Source organism: Erinaceus europaeus, chromosome 1, assembly GCF_950295315.1.
Source record: "Erinaceus europaeus chromosome 1, mEriEur2.1, whole genome shotgun sequence".
NCBI lineage: Eukaryota > Metazoa > Chordata > Mammalia > Eulipotyphla > Erinaceidae > Erinaceus > Erinaceus europaeus.
This window is the reverse complement of record NC_080162.1, coordinates 60,334,591-60,359,127: the sequence shown is the minus strand read 5'-3', so window position 1 is coordinate 60,359,127 and position 24,537 is coordinate 60,334,591. Positions and strand designations below refer to the sequence as shown.

General features: G+C 36.9%; 1 protein-coding gene across 3 annotated transcripts in view; it reads left to right on the top strand.

Annotated features, from left to right (window-relative positions):
- LOC132536984 (ADP-ribose glycohydrolase MACROD2-like) overlaps nt 1-24,537 on the top strand; it is a 495,870-nt gene that overhangs the window by 191,245 nt on the left and 280,088 nt on the right. The window contains exon 4 of one of the 3 annotated variants that reach the window (XM_060186456.1): nt 20,425-20,635. The exons of the other annotated variants lie outside the window; for them this stretch is intronic. Coding sequence (XP_060042439.1) covers nt 20,425-20,528 — 104 coding nt within the window. The 3' untranslated portion in view covers nt 20,529-20,635. Of the gene's footprint in view, nt 1-20,424; nt 20,636-24,537 lie in introns of those variants that run through there. 3 annotated transcript variants of the gene reach the window in all.

The window sequence follows — 24,537 nt, the reverse complement described above, 5'->3', positions numbered from 1 at the left end:
CTGCAGGTGTCTATCTTTCTCTGTCCCTCTCTGTTGTCCATTTCTCTCTGTTCTATCTAACAATGACAACATCAATAATAACTAACACAGCAATAAAGGACAATAAAAAAATAAATATAAAAAAATTAAAAAAATTTGAGTCTATATATAATAATTACATAAGTTCAGTGTATAACCAAATGTTTTAAAACTATTTTGGAGCTGGAGAGGTAGTTCACTGTGTAGGGCATCTGCCATTGCCATTCACTCAACCCCCATTAGGAAGCCAGCACTACATGGGTGTGCACAGCACTAGGTGAAACTCTTATACTACGGTCTCTCTCTCTCTCTCTCTCACTATATATATATGTGAATAAAAAAAAGTCCTATGAATGGTAGAATCAAACATGTCTGAGGGCCCCAGCTCTGCAAAACAAAATGTGTTTGAAATACTGTGTAACTTTTTTGTTCTTATGAGTATTTCTCAATTTGTGATGTTCTTGTAGCACAGTGTACTGTCACTGAAATACATATAGGGATGCATTTGAAAAGGTAGAATGGCAATTATGGAATTATAAACACATTGACAGAATAGTTAAACTTTGAAATGGAAATGTTATCTTGAAATGAAATGTCAAAGAAAAATAAATTGGAAAAATTTCTTGGTGAAAGTAGATAGCATAGTGGTTATGCAAAGAGACTTTCATGCTTGAGACTCAGAAGACCCAGGTTCAGTTCCCCACACCACCACACACCAGAGCTGATAAGTCTGGTAAAAAAAAAAGAAACAAACAAAAAGTTTCTTGATGAATATTGTGCTTTAAAATCATCATTGCCTGGGCTCACAAGTGTGAGGTTCTGAGTTTAAGCCCTGGCATTGCATGTGCCAAAGTGATGTTCAAGTTCATTCTCTCCCCCTCTTCATCTCTCATTGATAAATAAATATAAATACATCTTTCTGAAAAAACAAACAAACATAAAAGTCATCTATGGACCAGCAAAATACTTCATTTGAATAGTGTGCTGCTTTGCCATGCTATGCTTGTGCCTCAGGTACGAGGCCAGCTCCCATTGCATTGTGATTTCTTTCACTCTTTGCCTGTAACCAGGAAGCCCAAATGACAACAGAATTAAAAAAAAATCCTGTATCAGGGCTGGGGAGGTAGCTTACCTGATAAGATGTCTGCCATGCCATATTTACAGACCAGGATTGAAATCCATCATATCACATGGGAGAGCCATAGCACTGGGCAATGCTGTGGTGTTTCTTCCTCTTTCTTTATTTGAGAAAAATCAGCTTGGAGCAGTGAAACTGTGCATTTACATGAGCACAGAGATGTAACAAAAACAAAACAAAACAAAAAGTAACTATCATTTATACTTTTATTGTAATATCCTTGTTATGTGTAGAAATCAGTTGTAAACTATTTTTAAAAGTATGATGATTATCTAATGTCAGTGTTAACTCTGTGTCATTTATTAAATAAATTATTTGATATTGTAATTTTAGATTCCTGAGTTGGGTTTTGGTAGGAGGCAGTGTGTTTCTTTATCAGTACATCTAAATATTGCTATTGTTATCCCTTAAACTTCTAAATAAAAGGGCATATTTGGGACCCAGCAGTAGCACACCCAGGAGAGCATAAACATTGCCATGTGTAAGTACTAGGGTTCAAGTCCCTGGTCTCCACCAATGCTGGGCTAGCTTCGCAGGCGGGAGACAGAGACGACCAGAGACTCATGGCTAAGCTGTACACAGTATCTCTTTATTCATGTGGAACGCAGCGCAATCTAAGCCATCTCTGATCACAATCCTGTCCTTATATATACTCGCCAAGTAGGGTGGAAACAGGATGGGACATAGAGAGGGTGGAGCGAAAACAGACTGGTGGAAATCAGGGTGTGACAAGGAGAGGGGGCGGAGCAAAGAGACATCGTGAACCAGTGGGGATTAAACCAATGCCCTGGAGGCAGGGTGGTGCTTAGTTAACAGTGGTTTATGTAAATAGAATACAGTGTTAAGCAGGGGGGATTAAACCAATGAAACAGAAGGGGTCTTAGAAGCAGAATTAGAAGCATACCAACACACCAACGGGGGGGGGGGGGAACTTCATAAGGGTAAAGCAGATCTGTAGGCTTCTCTTTCTCTCTCTCTCTTTCCTCTCAATTTCTCTCTCAGTCTCTATTAAATAAGAAGAAATGGGGGAAAGGACCACTGGGAGTGGTGGATTCACTTTGCAGGCACTGAGCCTCAGTGTTAACCCTGTGGCAAAATAAAATAAAATTAATAAGGTAAAATTAGGGATGGATGTGAAAAAAGTTTGCATTGAGTAGTAAGAAGACAATGAGGTACCATCAGTATTTTTTTTTATCAGAATGTCTGTGTATACAAAGTCTGTCCCAACAAATGCAGTCTGTAAAGCTTGAAAAGATTGGAATCTGGCACAGAGATTGATAGTAAGTTAGTGGACAGATCCATATTGGATAAAAACTTTAATCCAAGAACAAGTTTGTCCTTTTAAAGCAATTCAGTGGTATGAACTTATGAATTAGGAACATTGTCCTACCCTTCAAAGCAGGAGCAGGTGATAGGAGCAAAGGGCTGAAGCCTCCAGGACCACCAAATTAAGGAGATAAATTACTCCTCATTATTTTTACAGCCTGAATACATAGAATCTGATGTATGCTCTGATGTTATGTGACATAATTCCTCAGTAAATATGAAATAATTGTACTTTTCAGAAAAAAAAGATTAACTTAGTTGCTATCCATAGCTGCTAATGTAACATTAATTTTTGTTCTAAATAAAACACCAAACATGTAGTCATAGTTTAATAAACATATTTTGAACCTTCTTTCTCTCATTAGAGCCACAGAAATACTCAAATTCCTTATCCTTCTTTCATAGGTGAACTGAATCTTGTTTTGTGTATGAGGGAAAAATATATTGAAACTAAGGACTATAGAAAGATATTTTCGAATGACCTTGCTAGGTACGGTATAAGTACATTAGCCATTTATACTAACTGCATCTCTGGAAACAGAAATTTCTTTATCATTGTTCTTCAGTGGAGAAATCGATGCCCAGAGAGGCTAAGTAACTTGTACAATGTTGTAAATAGTAAGCACTGATTCTAGTTTCAAGACCTAGGTGAGAAACTCCCAGATCTTTTAGGTTTTTTTTTTTTGCACTCGGGTACTAGGAAGCATACAACTTTAATTTTTTAATAACTTTTTCAAAGAGTAAAATTAAAGAATATTCTAACTTATACTTAATATCAAAGAAATATTCTAATATCATTAGAAGAAATGGGCTGTAGTATTAATTGGTATAATTTGTACCAACATAAGTGAGAGAGGAATGTATCCTTTGTCTGTTCTCATTGCCCTGTCCTCAACAGTCACAGATACTCTGTATCCTTGGAGTTGAAACTTCACTGACAACAGACCCTATTTTATTTTATTTTATTTTATTTTATATTTTTATATTACAGAATTAGATGTTGACAGGGGTTTGAGTCCACACCATTCCTACCACCAGAGTTCTGAATCTTCACTCTCCCCACTGCAATCCACCACAGTTCCCCTAAAGTTGTAGACATGGGCCAACCATCTTCTCTGCGACTATCTGTTCACATTTATACATAGTTGCTCCTTCTTTTTCAGATTCAATCCTCTCTTCCCCTCTAAGCCACTCATAACATCATAACTACCTCCATATGTCCCTCTCCTTTTCCTTTTCTCTCTGGGTGCTAATGGAGCTGGAGTGCAGAGTCCTCTTATCTTCATTCTCTCACTTCTCCCCCTGGGAGTATGGATCAGGGTTGTTTATGGGGAGAAGGAGGTAGGAGTTCTGGCTTCTGTAGCTGCTTCTCCACTGAGCACGGGCATTGACAGGTCGATCCATACCCCCAGATGGGGATATCTATCTTTCTCTAGTGGACTAGAGTTCTGGAGATGTGAGGGTCCAGGATGCATTGGTGAGGTTGTCTACCCAGAGAAGTCAGGATGGAGTCATGGTAGAAACTGTAGCTTGGTGTCTGGAAGGTGGCCTGACCTAAGTTGAGACAAGATGGTTAATGAACAGGCACCCAAAAGTAGAATCAGAGCAGATGAGATTAGGGATTTTAAGGTAGAAGAAAGCTAGGAGAACCATTTTAGGTTTGTTCCTGGGGGCATATAACTGTAGTTTTGGTTGAGTTTGATAGCTAGTCTGAGGTTGGATGAGAATATTGTCTGAGAGAATGGTGTCAGAGTAGAGAAAAGGGCTAAAAAATTGGGTTAGGGAAGGGAGTAGCTTCCATCCCTATATAAAAAAAAGTCTGTGGCTAAAATTAACTATTTATTTCCATCCACCTGCTCCAGGGCCCATATGTAAATGCATATTTATATTTAGTGCTAGAGCCTGTGTAGCCTTTAAGTCCCTATTGGTCTGAGCTTATATCTCATGGTCACTTGTGAGGAACATTACAGGCTGCACTCATTTCAGGACCAGTCTTTTTCGAGTGGCAGGGCAGGATACCCCCAGCCTCCCTTTGGAGACTGGGGCTATCCCTACTGTCGTTGCTCAGAAAACTTCAGGGAGCCAGGCGGTAGTGCAGTGGGATAAGCACAGGTGGTGCAAAGCAAGGACTGGCTTAACGGTCCCGGTTCGAGCCCCCGGCTCCCCACCTGCAGGGGAGTTGCTTCACAAGTGGTGAAGTAGGTCTGCAGGTGTCTATCTTTCTCTCTCCCTGTCTGTCTTCCCCGCCTCTTTCCATTTCTCTCTGTCCTATCCAACAACAACATCAATAATAACTACAATAATAAAATAAGGACAACAAAAGGGAATAAATAAATATTTAGAAAAAAAGAAAGAAAGAAAACTTCTTTCTCTAATACACAGAGAAACTCATTCATATTTGAATCTAAGTATCCCAATTCTGAGGTTGTTCCTTATTTTAATTTTAATTTATTTATTTACCTTTTTTTTTTTTTTTTTAAATGAGAGCACTGTTCAGCTCTGGCTTATAGCTGGGAATTGAACCTGGATCTTCTGGTGCCTCAGGCATGAAAGTCTATTGCATAAACCACTGTGATATTTCCCTGAATTGTCTTTCCTAATTCTTTAAATTAGTATTATTATAACAACCCTTTGATCTTTTAGGTCTCTTTACAGACCACACTGTATTAACTCTGAGTTATATTTCAGTTTCCTTTTCTAGGTGGTCTCAACATTCCAGACTGGTAGAAAGGGGGCAAGTAAAACAGGATTTGATTATACAGCCATTTCCTTTATTTACTGTTTCTGACCAAATAGCATGTGTATCAGAGTCAGAAACTTCCTAACACAAAGATCCAGTGTAACTCTTTTATATGTAATGAAAGACTTTTTATTTTTCTGCTATGCAGAGTTCTCCCAAACTTTTAGTTAACCTTACCCCCCAAGGTGAAACTCTATTTAAAATTACTAAGTGCTGCCTTTGAAAGAATTGTTTCACATTGTAATACAGTTATTAGGAGCTGGGGGCCTCATTACTAGGGCAACAATAGTTAAAATTTTGCCTTTACAAGAATCTTAACTCTACTTGGTTGAATTCTAGTCCTCACAGTTCCTCTCAATTCTATGATTAAAAGAATGCAAAATCTACAGTTGCTATTGCTGTTTACCAATTTTCCTAACCAAATGATTTTCTGAGTCTAATCTGTTCACTCTTGCCTAAAAAAATAGTTCTTGTTTCTAGATTATTTACCTAACAATTTCCTCCTTTCTAAATACAAATTTTCTTTCTGGTTAAACTGTATAACATGGCATGTCCTGTTTTATAGTGTTAACTTTTATAACCAGTATAATGCATGGTACAGAATATTAAGATTCTGGGGCGTTTATAGTAAACTGCCTTACAATAGATCTCTCTTAGAAGGAAGAGTAGAAGTGCTAAAGAACTGTTCTATAGGCTGGACTGTAGGAGTGTTTGTTTTATTTCCGAAGACATTACTAATTTTTTTCTTCTTCAGTATTTGAAAGTTGTTTTTTTTTTTTTTTTTTTGCATAACCATTATGCTATCTGCCCTACACTTGACACAGTGTTTTGAACAATGTTAGAAACATAGTTACTTTTGAGAACCTCAGAGCTAGAGGACAGTTATGACTGTAAATTCTATTAGGTACCTTTGTAACAGTGTAGGAAAAACAATACTCCTTTCTCTTCTTTATTCACATATTACTACTAAGTGCACAATGTATTTGATACTGTGTGTGTTTCACTACACCCCCCCTTATCCATGAGCATACCTCATTACAAGGGAGTTGCTACCACCCAGGAAATTCCAAGGGGCTTATGAATTCTTTGATAGGAGCCATAGTCATTAGGACAAAAGATGCTTCTATTCATATCACTTAGGAAATTCCAAGGTTGATTTTTATGTCAGAATCTAGTGTCAAACATTAAATGTTAGTTAGGAATGATTCTCCTATCACTCCATTTACAAAGGTTGTAGGATATCTGTGTCAGAAACAGGCGTAGAGAACAATGTGTAAAAATGTTATTATCCATAAATGTATTCTGAATAATTTATGAATTTATTTATGAAGAGAACAAAGCTATATAGACTACAGTATTTATAGATTACAAGGCTATATAGAGAAATAACATATATTTAGATGATGAAAACAAGGATAAATTATTTAAAAAAAAACAAAACAAAAACTCTGTGATTCCTCTCTCCACTATCACTGGTCATCTCCATCAGGAACAAATAATGGATCCCTTTGTGGGCCCATATAGACCCTCACCCTTAATATGGATCAACAGTGGTAGGAACTTTTCCATTTTACAAAGGGAGGTTGGACAACATGAAGATGGGTCCTAATTAGTGCAGCCTGGAATGTTCCTAGCTGTGACCACAGAATGCTAGCTCAGACCTATAGGAATGCAGCGATTACATAGGCTCTTGAGCTGAATATGGGCCCCAGATCAAATCGATGGGGTTTAGAGTTAACAATATTTATATACTTTCCCCATATTTGAGAGCTACTCTCTTCCCTGATCCAGCTGCCTAGTCCCTTTCCCATCTATGACACCATCTCCCCAGACAATAACCTGGGACCACCTGCATACTAGATGTCAGGCTCAGGCAAAAACTAGCAGTCATGGGCCCCTTGGAATATACATAAAATAGACCTACTACCTTTTTCCAAAATGGAGACACCCAATCTTGATCTACAATATTCTTGTCTTTAGGTTCATGATTAGTCAACAATTTGTTCTGCTTTATATCTTAACTCTTTTTCAGCCACCAGGTACCAGATGATACCATGATGCCAGCTGGACTTCCCGGGGCAGATGACCCCACCAATGTGTCCTGGAGCCCCACCTCCCCAGAGCCCTGCCCCACTAGGGAAAGAGAGAGACAGGCTGGGAGTATGGATCCACCTGCCAACATTCATGTTCAGTGTGGAAGCAATTACAGAAGCCAGACCTTCCACCTTCTGCACTCCATAGTAATCCTGGGTCCATACTCCCAGAGGGATAAAGAATAGGAAAGCTTTCAAGGTAGGGAATGGATAGGGAGTTCTGGGGGTAGGAACTGTTGGGAAATTGTGCAGATTCAGTCACATCCACCATGTTGTCCCTTCAGGGTATTGTCAATTCCCGCGAGAGAAACCCTGTTCCTGGAGTGCCTTGTTTCCTAGCCAATCCTATCCTGACTTGTCACTTCCGGTTTTTGCCCTATAAAGCCCTCCTGCTTCCACCTCTCTCTCTCTTTGCCCACTTTTCACCTTGGTGACCTGATGCAGCGAAGGGTTGTTGCGCATAGCAGGAGGTGGCCATTTTGCTAGCTCCATGTGGCCTGAACTGCTGTGCTCTCACCCAACTCTGAGGTGTCCTAGTGAATAGATTTGTGTTCCCTCTACACTCCGGATCTCCTCTCTCTCCTCCGAGTCACAGCCCGATAGGGAACTGTGTGGAATTGTACCCTTCTTACTCTATGGTCTTGTCAGTATTTCCATTTTATAAATAAAACTTTAAAAAAACCTCTGTGAAAGACAACTACAAGATGGTTTCACTTATATGTGGCATATAGAAAATTCAAACACTTGAACTTGTAAAACAAAGTTACAAAGCTGCAAACTGTCTCTAAGACTTTGTGAAAACTATTATGGTTATAAGTTTGGGGGTGGGGACTTACACACACAAAGAAATTTGTTGCTGGTTGTGGTATAGAACTATATACCCCTGTAATTTTATAATCTTGTAAAATTATTAAATCACACACATACAAACAAAAAAACCCTTCCTGTCTCAGTATAGGGAAGTTTCTTTAAAAAATTAATTGTTTTAAATATTATTGTTACTTATTCCCTTAAGTACAAAAACCTTTACATCTGGTCAATTAAAGTATTGTTAATTAACTAAAATGACAATTTTAAGTTTCTATTGTTACTTAATCACAGATAAAGGGAGTTTTTAATATTTAATTGATTTTATTATTTTTTTAATGAAAGAGTGTTACAGAGAGAGAGAAAAAGGAAAAGAGAGGGGGACAGAGGTAGGGACAGAGAAAAAAGGCTGCATTTCTCAACTCTGGTTTATGTGATAGTGCTGGGGACTGATTTAGGACCTCAGAGCTTCAGGCATGGAGGTCTTTTGCATTATGCTCTCTCCACAGCCCAAGGGCATTTTATAAGAGGTAAAAATCTAGTGAAATTAAGTGAAATATTATCCTTTATGTCTCCCTTGTTCTTTGTAGAGTCTTTTATCTGGTTTCAAAGATATTTCTATAGATAACAGGCCATATTTTAGTTTGTTCTACCTTATCATCTAAAATACATGTTCTCTGATGCAGTCCTTTAATCCATTCCATCAGCCTGTGGCAGGATATGTATTTAAGAATCATGTCATAATATCATCTTCAGCTTTTGAATTTCTTTTAAAAGAGTGCCTGAGAGGGGGATTTAGGTGTACATGATTTGTTGAGTCAGGGCCTTTAGGTGAATGGGAAGGAAATGGGATAAGATGAGGAAGGAACTAAGAAACAAGACTGAGTCATTAAATCAGTGATAGCACAATTTCAGCATTATAGTATGGGAAGTCTGTGAATTGTACCATAGAGGTGATCCTACACTGGAGCAAACAGCAGATATTTTGATGTTTTTATAGCCTAAAGAAATGGAGGGCATTTCTCCAGAGAAGGGGTAAATCTGACATACATTTGCAGTCAAAGCTTGTAACAGTTAACAGCCATGGGGGGGGGGGGTGTCACTGGCCAGTGAAAGGGACTTTAATTGGGCACTAAGAGTGTGTACTTCACATTTGTCTTGAACTTTTGTTCCTCATATATCACTCAAGAAAAATTTAGGGACTTATATACCAGGCCCTGTGGTTTATGTATGTCAACAAAAGAGATACGGTACATTCACTCAGAGAAAATAAACTAGCAAAGGATTACATGAGGATAGAACCAATTCAAATAAGGGGCATACAGAGGAATAATACAGAGCTATTATTCTAGTGTTAGAAATGGAACTGGATGAAGAAAAATACTTTCAGGGGCCAGGCAGCACCGGGTTAAGAGCAGAAAGTATGAAGCAAAGGACACACATAAGGATCCCAGTTCGAGCCCCCTGCTGGTGGTGGTAGTGGGGTTTGCTTCACAATCAGCGAAGCAGGTCTGCAGGTGTCTTTCGCTCCCCTTTTTCTATCTTCACCTCATCTCCCTGTTTTATTATATATATATATATATATATATATATATATATATATATATATATATATGCCTCTAGAATCAGTAGATTTGTAGTCCAGGCACGGAGCCCTAGTGATAGCCCTGGGGGCAAAAGAAAAAAAAAAGAAAAAAGAAAAAGACTTTCAGAAACTGGGTGTGGCATTTATAAATAAAAGGTAGGCAGTATGTGATGATGGGCATGAGACAGTAGGAGTTAAAGGATGTAGCAAAAATCCTGAATTTGTGGATGAGGTGAGGGAATAAATACTACAGATGTAGACACATTCAGTCAGGGTTTTGTTTTTTTTTAAATTTGATCAAAGCACTGTTCAGCCCTGGCTTTTGATAGCATGGGGGATTGAACCTGGGACATTGAGCATCAGGCATGAGGGGCTTTTTGCATAACCATTTTGTGTCTTCCCCTGCTCTAAAAAAGGTAATTTTTTAATTGTGAACAACAGAATACAATTTTTCAAATAGGCACAAAAGGATTCTACTTGGAAGGCTGTGTGCTCACAGATACTATATTCAAAGGTAAATTTGAGGAGTCAGATTAAGAAAAAGGAAAGTTGAGAATTGTCTGCAAATCAGGTCATCAGGCATTAATAAGAAATTTCAATAGGACTACGTCATCAGAGTGCTGCAGCCTGAGTTACATGCAGTCTTTTGTCACTCTGCTCAAGAATTATATCCTAGGGAGATGGTATCTAATTTACCATATTTTAAAAATCATTTTTTTGCCCTTTAGTAAAATTAAATCTAACACAACAGAGGATACTACTAAATCAGTGTCTGAAGATAGTATCATAAATTTATTTTTTTAATATTTATTTATTTACTTTTTGTTGCCTTTGCTTTTATGGTTGTAGTAGTTATTGTTGTTGATGTCGTCACTGTTGGATAGGACAGAGAGAAATGGAGAGAGGAAGGGAAGACACAGAAGAGGAGAGAAAGATACACACCTGTAGACCTGTTTCACCGCCTGTGAAGTGACTCCCCTGCAGGTGGGGAGCCGGGGGCTCGAACCAGGATCCTTTCTCCAGTCCTTGTGCTTTGTGCCACGGGCGCTTAACCTGCTGTGCTACCGCCCAACTCCCAGTGTCATAAATTTCTAAGGAGATCAAGTTACTGTTACTAGAAGTAGGGTGAATACTGGGCAAAGAGCACAAATGTTTCACTATATGTACCATGAAGCAAAATTTGAATTTTATCCTGACTGTGGTAATTGCTATACATAGTGATTTCTGGGGGAAAGGAGGAATAGTTAGATCTAGTCAGAGGGCTAACTGAAGCAGCAGTCAACCCTATCAACCAAAAAGGTTGATAGGGGCAATAGATCCATCTTGTACTGGAGAAACAGGAGGGTTATTAGAATAGTTTCAGGTGAAAATATCCAGTATAAATCAAGAGAGAGGCAAGACAGAGAAATTTGTCATCCACAAGGGGAGGGGGAATAATGGCAACATCAGTTAGAAGACATGTGGAATAGTGGTTATATGAAGTAGAAAGCAAGCAATAGAGGCATAATATTCAACTATATATATATATTCTGATAAGAAGTAAAAAGGAATAAAACCAATGGAAAAGTATTTTGAATAGAGAAAAGACAGTAAATTCACATGAGGCAGACCATGTCCTCCTCTGCTTACCAAGCTGTGTCACAGATTACTGAGACCATGAAGGTGACACATTGCATATAGCATAAAAATTAGAAAGGAATTATGCAGCTACTATGAACACAGGTATACACATCTTTTGGATGGGGGTGCTTGGTTCTTTAGGATATATCCCCAGGAGAGGAACAATTGTCAGACCATATGGTAAGTCCATTTCTAACCTTGTGGGAATTCTCCAGACTACTCTCCACAGGGGTTGGACCAATTTACATTCCCACCAGCAGTGTAGGAGGATTCCTTTGCCCCCACAACTTCTTCAAGACTTGTTGTTCCTATCCTTTTTGATGTAGGATATTCTCACAGGGGTGAAGTGATATCTCATTGTTGTCTTTATTTGCAGTTCTCTGATAATCAATGACTTGGAGCGTTTTTATAGATGTCTGTTGACCTTTTGGTTTATTTTGTTTCAGTTTTCCTTGTGATTGAATATCTCCCCCTTCCTTCTTGATTTCTGTCTTTATCCAATAAGTGAAAAAATCAAATGTTTAAAAAAAGAAAGAAAAAATTAAAAAGTAAGTTGTTGTATATATCAAATGTAATACTTCTTTACTGCAAATAACAAAATTTTCTCTTTTACCACATATTGAATAAAACTTGAATGAATCCTGTTAACTGAAATAAGCCAGAGGAGAAGAAAAAATACTGCATATTTTTGCTTATAAGTGTAATTTAAGAAACAAAGAAAGAGGAGACACAGGGTAGAAATTAGACTAGTTGTATATTTTAGCAGAGCAAAGTACTGTAACGGAGGAAGGCAGAACTGGGTTGAGAAGGCGTTTGGACCCAGTGCACTATGGTGTAGGAAGCTTAAGCTGGGGATGGGAGTAGTACACAGACACCTGTCATGGGGAAATGAGAAATTGTCCTCATGTGACAACAAATGTCATGCAAATTATTATGTCCTCCAATAAAGTTATTTGGGAAAAAAATTGGAACCTATGGATAAGGAGAGAAAGCTATGAAAAATAAATGTACAAATTGTAGAGAAGTAATAGCAAATGGCCTACCCCAAAGGACTAGATAGGAGATGATGAAAGGATAACACAAATGATTGTATAGGTACTTTTCATCCTGAAAAAAAATTAAATAAAAAAAGAACTGATTTTTAACTCCTGCACTGTGTGTGGGCAGGGGGTGTGAGATGTTAAGAAGGCATCCTTATGATGTTAGAGTAAAGGGACTGAATAAATACACAGGTGCCAGTTTTAAGGAATGGCATGCCTATTACATTATACTCAGCCTCTTGCCACCCAATTGCCTCTTAAGCTATTATAGTCTGTTCTGCATTTGTTCTAGAAAAGTTCTACTTTCAATAATGGGAATATTCACTAGAATTTGTGATGTTCACTATTAAACTGTTTTAGCATTTTTTCTTTTTTTTCCGAAAATGATGTAAATACATATCACTTCTTCTAGCTGCATGCTACTTAGAGGAGTTAGATTAAAAGATAACTCTGAGTAACATTCTTAAGTAGCATGTCAAGGTCATAACTGCTCTACTTAGGTTATTAGATCCTTCTCAAAGTGGTAGTGCATATTGAAATTTTTTTATTACCTTTAGGGAATTTTAAATGGGGAGGAAATTGTCTGTTTCTTCACCTTATTTTATCCATATAATTTTTTATTATACTATCTTTTTGAATGTGTCAAATTGTCCTTAGTAGAATTAATTTACTCCTCTACAATCACTACCTTGTTATAGCAAAAAACATAATAGTGACCAAGAATTGAAATAATAAAAATGCCAACATTTCTCTAATTACTTGAATCTGATGAAAAAACTCAATAACTATATATATATATATATATATATATATATATATATATATATATAGCCACTTTAAGACTTTTTTGTTCCACTTGGAGTTCTATTTGATAGTCAGAAAATATTAAGATTGAAATGAATATTTAGTACCTAATTGAAAAATAACACTTTTATAACAGTTTGATAACATTTCATACAAATTTTGAAAACTACAGTACTTTTTGCTGGCACTCCAAGATTCATGAAACTAAGTGACAGATGAATTCAAATATGTTTGAACCTGTGTACTATAAGATCACACAAAAAATTCATAACTTCCACACACTAAAAAATAGATTCAGGGACTAAACCATCTGTTCCATTGTACTGTGCAGCATGTATTTTCCTCTGCTGTCTGATTGCATATCTCCTTTTGCTTTTTCAAAACATTTGCTAAGGGTACTTCAAGAATGAAAGTTGAAAATGAGCTGCTGTAATTGGAGAGTGTTATCTATACTCTATTATGCAATAAAGTGTTTATACTTTTACCTCCAGCATATTTAATTTCAGTTTTTCTGTTATAGTCTTTGTTTCATCAAACTTTTTATTTCAAATGGTATATCTGGTAGGATGCATCTAAATGCATCAATTTTTAGACTGCTGGATATTTTACTCAAGTAGGATTTTTTTTTATTAAAGATAAAGTATATTATAATGCTCTTACATATACCAGAAATCCAAGGGTATAATTGTTGAGACATCCTAAATATTGAATAAAACTAATCAAAATAACATTACATAAGATTTCTTAATCTTATATTACATCTTAGATTACATTAATAAGATTTATTAATCTTAGTACTAAATAAAAGTAACAGCATCTGAACCAGTGTATGTGTGCTGTGTGTGTGTGGGGGGGGGTCAAAGGATGCTTTAAAATTTTCTTTTCTTTTCTTTTCTTTTCTTTTCTTTTCTTTTCTTTTCTTTTCTTTTCTTTTCTTTTCTTTTCTTTTCTTTTCTTTTCTTTTCATTGCCATCAGGGCTTTGCTGGGTCTTCACACCTGTGTGCTTGCTCTGTTTCCAGAGGACTCTCTCTTCTTTTTCCTATACAGAGAGTGGGAAACAGAGAAGGTGAAGGAGAGTAGTGAAGGAAGAGGGAAGGGGGAAGGGGGAGAGTAGAGAGATTGTGTGTGTGTGTGTGTGTGTGTGTGTGTGTGTCAGAAAGAGAGAGAGAGAGAGAGAGAGAGAGAGAGAGAGGGAGAGAGAGAAACCAGCCTACCTACCTAACCTACCTGCAGCACTGCTTCACAGCGTTATCTTCCTCTCTGCAGGTTGGGACTAATATCTTAAACCCAGATTTTCATGCATGATAGCATGTCCATTCTGCTGTACTGTGTGTACCATCAACTGAATCCAGTGTTTTTTCTTGTACGTGAGTATGTATGTATGTATGTATTTAGTTGAATTGAATTGTACATATGTATGTATTTAATTTTAGCAGAGCACCTCTGCTTTGTCTTATAGTGGTGCTGGAGATTGAATCTGGGACTTTCGGTGCCTCAGGAACATTCTTTTTGCATAACCATTATGCCAACCCCTTACTCCTGTGCTTTTTAACTTTTCACTTTTGTGTTTAATTTCAAGAAGTAGGCAATTAAAAACTGCATATGCAGTTTCAGGATTTTTTTCTTCTTTAGAAAAATAGTTTTATATATTTTGTATAAAACTCTGCTAAAAATATTTCAATATAAATGTGAAATTTCTTTTTAATCCAGTACTTTCTGTTAAAATTATTTAAAAATATAACCAGAGGATCTGGGAGATAGCTCATCAAACAGGGCACACACCATACATAACTATCTAGGTTCAAGCTCTAGCACCATGTGAAAGTACAAGGATGATACCAGAGGAGGCTTCCTGGATGGTGGAGCTGTGTTGTGGAGTCTCACTCTCTTCCCCCACACTCCTCTCTTCTTACTTTAATGGATTAGAGCACAGTTGTTGACAATGGATACAATTTCTCACTGCCTCATGATAGGTGTCTGAAGAATATTCTCACTCTCAGCTGAGATCCTTTCTACCATCATGTACCAGGAACCCCTTCACTCCCCGCCCTACCACTACTTTAGTTTTCTTCCCCAGAATCTTTTGCTTTGATGCAATATACCACACTCAGTCCAAATTTCACTTTGTGTTTTCCCTTTGTGTCCTATTTGTTTTATTATTGTTGTTGATTTAACAATGGTTTATGAATTCATAAGATTACAGGGGTGTAGTTCCACACTGCACCTACCACCATAGTTCTGTGCCCTTACCTCACCCAAGCTCTCACCTTCCCCCTCAAGGATAACCACCATAGTTTTTACAAAAATCTTTGGGACAGCATGAAATTTTGAAAAACAAGTTCATGTGTTTCCATTCTTTATATTGCACATATGACTAAAACCATCCTGTAATTGCCAGAAAAATGCAGGTCTTTTGGTAACATACATAAATTATACCACCAAGAATCCTTGAACACAAACACCAAATGAAGAGCCTCAAGGTATTATATATAATAGGAAGGGTGAGAAGAACCAAAAAGTTGCAAAAAAAGTTTAAAAAGTACTAGAGAAAGAAAAATAACATTTAAGATGACGTAGAGGACTGTATACATGTAAATACACTCTACATAAAAGAATATATACATAAAATTTATATATTAATACATATATTCAGTGAAATCTTTCTTAAACTTCTTTCTTCATTCACTATTCTTTGCTTGAACATCTTCTATGCATTCTTCTTTTCTTTTCATACTTTAAACTTGTCTCAGGGATGGGCAGTGGTGCTTTGGTAGAGAGCACATGTTACAATGTACTAGGACCCCAGTGAAATCCCCTAGTCCCCACTTGCATAGGAGATGGTTTATAATTTTAACAACTGAGTAGTATTTCATTGTGCATATGTATACCACAACTTTCTTAGTCACTCATTTATCATTGGATATCTGTATTGCTTCCAAGTTTGGACTATTACAATTTAGGCTACTGGAAACATAGGTGTACATATACTCTTTTTGGATAGATGTATTTTCTTCCAAAGGAAGAAATATCCCTAGGAAAGAAATTGCTAGGTCATAAGGTAGGTGCATTTCTAGCATTCTGAGAAATCTCCAGACTTTCCCACAGAGACTGAACCAATTTGCATTTCCACCAGCAGTGTAAAAAGGTTACTTTTCCCTCACATAACCAGCACTTGGTGTTCCTTAACCTACACTTGGTGTTTCTGTCTTTTCTAATATATGACTTTCTCATAGGTATGAAGTGGTATCTCATTGTTATCTTTATTGGCACTTCTCTGCTAATCTCTGCTATTGAGTTTGCATATTTTTGTTATGTTTATTGGCTCTCTGAATCTCTTCTTTGGTGAAGATTCTGTCCATGCCTTCACCCCATTTTTCAATGGGGTTGTCCATGTTTTATTTCTAAGTTTGGATTCTTTATGCATTTTGGGTATTAACCATCTGATGTATGGCATTTCCCAGTCCACTGGAAGGGTCTCTGTTTAGGTGGTGGTTCCTTTTGCTGTACAGAACCTTTTCAATTTTATATAGTTCCACTGGTTTATTTTATTTTTCTCGCAGCTAAACTTGAGTTATGGAAGATTTTTTCATAATTTAATTTTTTAACTTTATTTATTTTGTTTGATAAGATAGAGAAATTTAGAGGGATGAGGGAGATGGGACACACACACACACACACACACACACACACACACACACACACACACAGAGACAGAGAGATACCAGCAGACTTTTTTCACCACTTGTGAAGCTTTCACCCTTGAACCCAGGGTCCTTGTGCACTATAATGTGTGCACTTAACCAGGTGTGCCACCACCCGACCCCATGGAAGTTTTTAAAGCTTAGATTTGAAAGAGTTCTGCCAGTGTTTTCTCTAAACATTTGACGATTTCTGTCCTAAAATTTAAATCCTTGATCCATTTGGAGTATACTTTTTTGTGTGGTGAAATATCATGCTCCAGTTTCATTCTTCTGCATGTTTTGACCCAATTTTCCCAATACTATTTATTGAAGAGACTCTCCTTTGTTCATTTAATGTTTTGGGCACCATTGTCAAGAATTAGATGTCTGTAGGTGTATGGATAGAGTCTCTCTTCACTGTTTCTCACTATTCCTCTTTTCTCTGAAATTTTAAAAAGGTAGAGAATTCCCCCAAGAACAAAGGAATCACAAATGTTGGAGGCCTTAGTATGCTTGTATGCTATTTATTAATAATGTCTGTGTATCACCTGTCTAGATATGAATAAGTATATATATATATATATCCATAACTTTAAATATTTCTTTTTTTTGTATAAAAGAGTCCTGTGATTTAATGATGATTTATAAACTAGCTTAGCATTTTTGTAAAATGGGTAGTAATCAGTTATTTTGAGATTTTATTATAAAAGTTGACAATTAGAATTAACAATTAGAATTAAGTAGAATTCACTACTTTAATCCCATTTTAATGTTACACTTTTGTTAATGGTAATATATTAAGTACAATAAATATTTTTTTGAAGGGTTGAGCAGTGGCACACCCAGTTAAGCACACTTATTACCAAGTGGCAAGGACCCAGGATCGAGCTCCTATTCCCCACCTGCAGGGGGGGATGCTTTACAAGTGGTGAAGCAGGTTTGCAGGTGTCTATCTTTCTCTTTTTCTCTATCTCCCCATCCTCTCTCAGTCTTGTCTAATAAAAAAGTTAGAAAGAAAGAAAAAACAATAAAGAAAAAAATGGCCACCAGGAGTGGATTCATATTGTCAGCACAGAGCCCCTGGTGGCGGATATATATATATATACCTCTACATAAAGACAAAGAATAATTAGAGAAATAATTTTAACTTTTAAAAAATATTTCACATATATATTTATGGTGCTAAAATAAATTTATTTATAATCTATTTTATTATTAGTTTTAGTTATTATTATTTTAATCAAGTTATTTGGGAATTTGACTGACTTTGAAAATCCCATGGTTAGGATTTGCTGTATCATTTAGGACCTCACCATGATTTATGTCATTTAATGCTTTTTACTATAGCTGTATCTTATATGGTGACATGACTAGTTGCTTGTGGTCTCCCTGGTCTAAGATTATAGATGATTTAATATTTCAAAGATAAAGTCACTATTAGAAATGTATTAATGATTTAAGCCCACTGTTAAAATTCAAATTAATATTTCTTTTGGGGTCAGTGATTTATAATATAACTGGTTCAGTTCTTTGGGAGGTATTTTTCCATAGATTATACACTTCACCCCAATGTACCAGGAATTGTAAATACAGCCCTATACAAAAAGAACTGCAAAAAAAATCAGTACTATATATTTGTATATATACCATTCACAAAATGTTTGTTGAGTATCTTCTTTGTGTTCCATATTTGGAACCCCCAAATGAACTGAATTCTTAGGAGTTTCTTTTCTGATAGGGATATACGTAGTTTCATATGGTATATGATACAGCATTAAAATTAGGTACAGCATACCATGGAATCACATACTTTTCTAAATAGTTGAATTGTGTATGGGATATGTGGAGAAGCAGGAGCTTCTCTGTTCTTTGTTTACAAGGAATTGCAAGGGAGGCGGGGAGAACTTGTGAATCAATCAGTTGTTACAGAATAACATTCCAATGAGTTGTGTAAATGAGTTGGAAACAGATTGATGTTCATTAATTCATGAAACTCTAAAAATGGTTGAGGCCAAGTATGCTTTGTTCTTGCCAATCTCTAGTGCATGAAAGATAGTTGGTCATTTTATTTACCCATGTCCCAATTTATTCCATGTACTTTCATCAGATCTTAAATGAAAAATACAGACTAGAGATATTCAAATTAGTAGAAATGCCGTAAAATACAATAATGTGATGGAACAACTTAAAAATTACTGATGTTATGTAGGTGCATGGAGAAGTTAGATACTCATTTGCATGTATTTTGTGTAGATAAATATATGTATGTTCATGTGGATATACGTGACAAAAGAATTCTAGTTAAATCTATTTGTGCCACAATGGGTGGTGTGTATGGACTACCAGAATTGGCATTGTAGAAATTTCTTATTACAAAGAACTTTTGTCATATTATAACATCACCCTTTCTCAGAGGGGTTTTGGATAACTAGTGTCTCTTAGAGAAACAATGTGACATAGTTTCTGGTCCCAAGCTGCTTGGATTTAAAATTAACTCGGAATAAGTGTTAAAAGTCAATACACAGTACTGTTTCTTATCTGTTGCATTAATTTCTATAGTTCTTGATGGTTTCTTTCATTATGCTCTGACTTTTTTGTGTAAATACCCTCCATGTTCAACCTCATTCCAGAATGGTGCCTGCATTGTCTTTCTTAATTTGAGTCTCACTTTTTCATAAATTCTTCATTCCTTCATTCACTTTGTTATGTATCACTTTACACAAATTACTTAACTTCTCACATTTGTGTTTTTAAAATGAGGATAATATAAAGCTAACTTCAGCAAAGCAAGGACTGCGAAATGTGAATAAGGGCAAGAGACTGGCATACTGTAACGATGACTCTTTAGTCACTATCAGGCCATTCCAACATATGGGGCCCTAATTGGGGAGTCCTAAGTCTCCCAAACACACTTGATGGGCCTAGAACTCAAATAAATCCCTCTTTCCATTGTTACTGGTCATTTCTCACAGGAACAACAAAATAGAACCCTTTGTGGGCCTCCATAGGACCTTGCTTTCAACCTGGATCAACAATGGTAGAGAATGCTCCATCCTCTGAAGGGAAGATGGACAACATATTCTATGCTACACCTGAGGAAGATGGGTCGATACTGGGGCAGCATGGAATGTTCCTACTCATGACCACAGAATGTGAGCTCAGATCTAGAGGGATATAGAGGTCACACAGGCTCCTAAGCTAATTATGGGCCCCAGATCATATCAAATTGATGCGGTTTACAGTAATATTTATACCCCTTTTCCATATTAGGGAGCTGCTCTCTTCCCTCATCTAGCTTTCTGGTTCTTTTCCCAGCCATGACATCATCTCCCCAGACAATAATTAGAATTCACCTGCATATCAGATTTCAGGCTCAGGCAAAAAACAAAACAAAACAAAAAAACTACTAGTTCAACTACAGGCCCTTTGAAATATAAGTAAAATATGCCTACTAGCTATCTACAAAATGGAGGACCCCCCCCCCCCCCAACTCTTCATCTGCACTATTCCAGCCTTTGGGTCCATAATTGTTCAACAATTTGTTTGTCTTTGTATATTAACTCTCTTTTCAGCCACCAGGTTCCAGATGCTAGCAGGGTGCGACCAGACTTCCCTGGACAGACAACCCCACCAATGTGACTTGGAGCTCCACTTCCCCAGAGTCCTTCTCCACTAGGGAAAGTGAAAGACAGGCTGGGAGTATGGATTGACCTGTCAATGCCCATATTCAGCGGGGAAGCAATTACAGAAGCCAGACCTTCAACCTTCTGCATCCCACAATGATCTTGGGTCTATACTCCCAGAGGGTTAAAGAATAGGAAAGCTACCAGGGGAGGGGATGGTATATGGAGGTCTGGTGGTGGGAATTGTGCAAAGCTGTACCCCTCTTATCCTATGGTTTTGTCAATGTTTCCTTTTTATAAATAAAAAATTTTAAAAAATTAAAATGAGTATAATAATAGCACTTATCTTAGAGAGTTATTGTGTTAAAAATGTATGTCTATACTTGTATATTTCTTTAAAGATTTGAGTACAAAGTCAAAATTGTAGTAGTATATGTAATTAGTGATTGTACTTATCTAGAAGGACTGTCTCATTCTAGAACTTGTTTGTGGTATGTGAATGGCTTTAAAGAAAATAGAAATGGAGCAACTAGCTTTCATTTATAATGTTCTGGTTTAATATTTATACATTGTATAACTGATAAAGAACTAAGTCTGAACTATAGGTCCCTAGATTCTCAGTTTTATGCTTTCTCTGATTACACACACAGTGACAACTCTCCCACTCTTTCTCCCACTCTGCCTTTTTTTTTTTTTTTTAAGTTTCCAGGACTTTCTGTCTTCACAATTATATGATTCCTTACAGACATCTTTGTTCCTTTTTAATTCCAGGTGGGGAAAGACATACAGGGGGGGAAATAAAGAGATACCACAACACTACTCCACGGTTTGTGGAGCTTCTTGATGTTGTGCATGGTTCTCCTCTGTGATGTTGGGTCTTGAATCTGAGTCTCCATGCATGGCAAAGTGTATGTTTTATTGAGTGAGTTATTTTATAACCCCCGTATTCTTATTTTTTCACTTGCTGTAAACTATAAATATTAAAGCAAAAGACATAATACATAATAGAGTATATCTTAGTGGCCACAAAAGAAGTGTAGGTAAAAAATCAGTAAATGATAATGAAAGTATTAAAGCTATTTTTTTTGTGAAAGATATAACAAAAAGGACATCCTACAAATCTGCTATTTTTAATGAATAGTCCTTCAGTTTTTTTTTTTTTCAGTTTTATAATACAGTTTTTAAGAAGTCCTATTTTTCAATGCTCCCTTTCTTCTATTTTTAAAGACAGAGGCAGAGAAGGCAGAGAGGCATGGACAGAATGCTAGGGACTACAGCACCAAATCTTCCTTTGAAGTATTGGTGTCTAGACTCGAACTGGATCATGCACATTGCAAAGCAGCACGATATTCAGAGGAATTATTTTGCCACCCATCTCTCTTATTTTCTTACCAGTCAACTATTTTAGTCTTTTCTAATAATTTAAAATACTTAGCAGGACTTCGGTTTCTCAGGAATTTTTTCTCATTTTCTGTCACCTAATACATTTTCTTACTCATTTTATTTGACTTTTCTTTTTCACCAAAGCACTGCTCAGCTCTGGCTTATGGTAGTGTGCACACGTTGACTGAGCCTGGGACATGAGAACCTCAGGAATGGAAGTCTTTTTATATAACATTTATGCTATTTCCCTAGCCCACTTCCTAATTCTTTTAATATATACTACATACTAAAAATATATTTTGGACTTACTGATTTACAAATAATTTGCATTTTAATATGACCTGGGTCTGTCACTTTCCCAAAGACTTGTGCCATTTCCATTTTTTTTTTTTTTTTTGCCTCCAGGGTTATTGCTGGGGCTCCGTGCCTGCACCACGAATCCATTGCTCCTGGAAGCCATTTTTTCCCTTTTGTTACCCTGGTTGTTTTACCATTGTGGTTATTATTATTGTTGATGTCATTGTTGTTGGATAGGACAGAGAGAAATGGAGAGAGGAGGGAGAGAGAGAGATAGACAACTGCAGACCCGCTTCACCACCTGTGAGGCGACTCCCCTGCAGGTGGGGGGCCTGGGACTCCAACTGGGATCCTTCAGCCAGTCCCTGAGCTTTGTGCCATGTGCACTTAACCCACTGGGCTACCTCCAGAGCCCCCCCCCCCACAAGTCCCATTTCCTTTTAAGTCATACAAGGAAAGGTAGACTCAAGAGGAGATAACCTAAAACTGCATGTAACAAAACCAATTATGAAATATACATATAGGTGACTAGTGTGCTGGAAGTATTTAAGTAGTGTTTTTTTATTCTTTCTCTCCTTTCTTTTTCTTTCTTTCTTTTTTTTTTTTTTTTTTTGTTTTCAGAGTATAGTACTGCTCAGTATTGGATTATGTTGGTGCCTGTAGGGAGTGAACCTAGGATCTGGGATTCTTAAGCATGAGTCTTTTTGCATATGCTATTTCCCTGCCCCAAGTCAAAATTCTGAGTTGGATTAAATTTAAATGTTATTAAATTACAGAGAAACAGAAATAAAGGTAGTTTTATGGCAGAGAGAAGGTCTAAGAACTTAAATATTGGGTTTTTAAAAAGCTGTTTACTCAGAAGTCAAAATCATCAATAATTAAAACATACTCGGGAGGGCAAAATAGGGCTAAATCAGGTGCCAGTTTTATGTCAGTTGAGGATTAGCTGGAAGAAGAAGATATAGTATCAGAGAGGAATAAAGAAAGAATTCTGTAACTAGATGAAGAAAACTTCAACATAGGAAGGTTTCGATTTGAATTTGGGAAATTAATGATCTAATGATCTAAACTTGATTACTAAAATTGTAGTACATAAGTGAATGAAAAAAATTATGAGGAAGCTAGGGTCTAATTGAAAAAAAAGTTTAGGCACTGTCCTGGATTTGGGTTGAAGATGGAGGGTATGTACAAACAGTGAAAGCTTGAAAATACTATGAGGCACACCTGGTTAAACACTGACCTTACAGTGTACAAGGACTAGGGTTCAAGCCCTTGGTCCTCACCTTCACGAGGAAAGCTTTACGAGTGGTGAAGCTGTGTTGCAGGTGTCTCTCTGTCTCTCTTCCTCTCAATCACCTCCGTCCCTCTTGATTTTTGGCTGTCTCTGTCCAATAAATTAAATAAAGATAATAATTTTTTTAAAAAGAAAATACTATGGGAAAGGCCATAAAGAGTTATGGGAGGAGGTGGGGACTGGCCGGTGGCACACCTGGTAAAGCACACATGTTACTATGTGTGAGAACCAATTCTAGCTCAGTTATATTCCTGCAGGGGGGTGGTGGGAGGGGCTTCATGAGCAGTGGAGCAGTGCAGCAGGTTTTTTTTTTCCCTTCTCTAACTCCTTCCCTATTTCTTCCTGTCTGTCTCCTAAAAGAGAAAAATAATAAATAAAAAAGGCTGCTGTGAGCAGTGGATTCTTTGTGCAGGTACCAAGCCACAAAAGTAACAAAAAATGAAAGAAATTTTATGGATATCAGTACAGCCTCCCATGGGGCAACACTAGTTGGGTTATATCAGAGATTTTTTTTTTTTTTTTTTTTGCCTTGTGTAACTAAGTTGTGATTGGATCAAATAAAACTCCTGTTCTTGGCAGACTAGTTAGGATGTGGGAGATCCCTGTATTGAACAGTCTTTGCCTGATTGTTCATATATTTCATGTTGCTGCTTGTTTTCATTCCAGCATAAACTTACAGGCCAGGCTTTGGAAGTTTTAATGTTTACAAGGGATTATCATTATTTACTGTAGATATATTTCTAGTTATCGCAGAAAGCAGAGACTAATTCTTTAATACCATAGAAACAATTCAGGAAAGAGTCCTGTTTAGGGCTCATACATTCACAGAGATGATACTTGGTAAAATGCTATTGTTGCTGTTCTTAATATGAGAAGAGAGATGAGGAGAGGGGAGCAAAACTTGGGTAATTAATGAAATAACTAACACTATCATGTGTCAATTTCAAAGTATTATCCACATACTAGATATCATGATTCTTAGAGGTACCTTTTTTAGATTTTCGTACTTAAAATGTTGTCAGTGACATGTTAGAATTAAAATTGGTTGTCTATAAAATGCCATGTTGGATTGAAAAACCCATTAATCC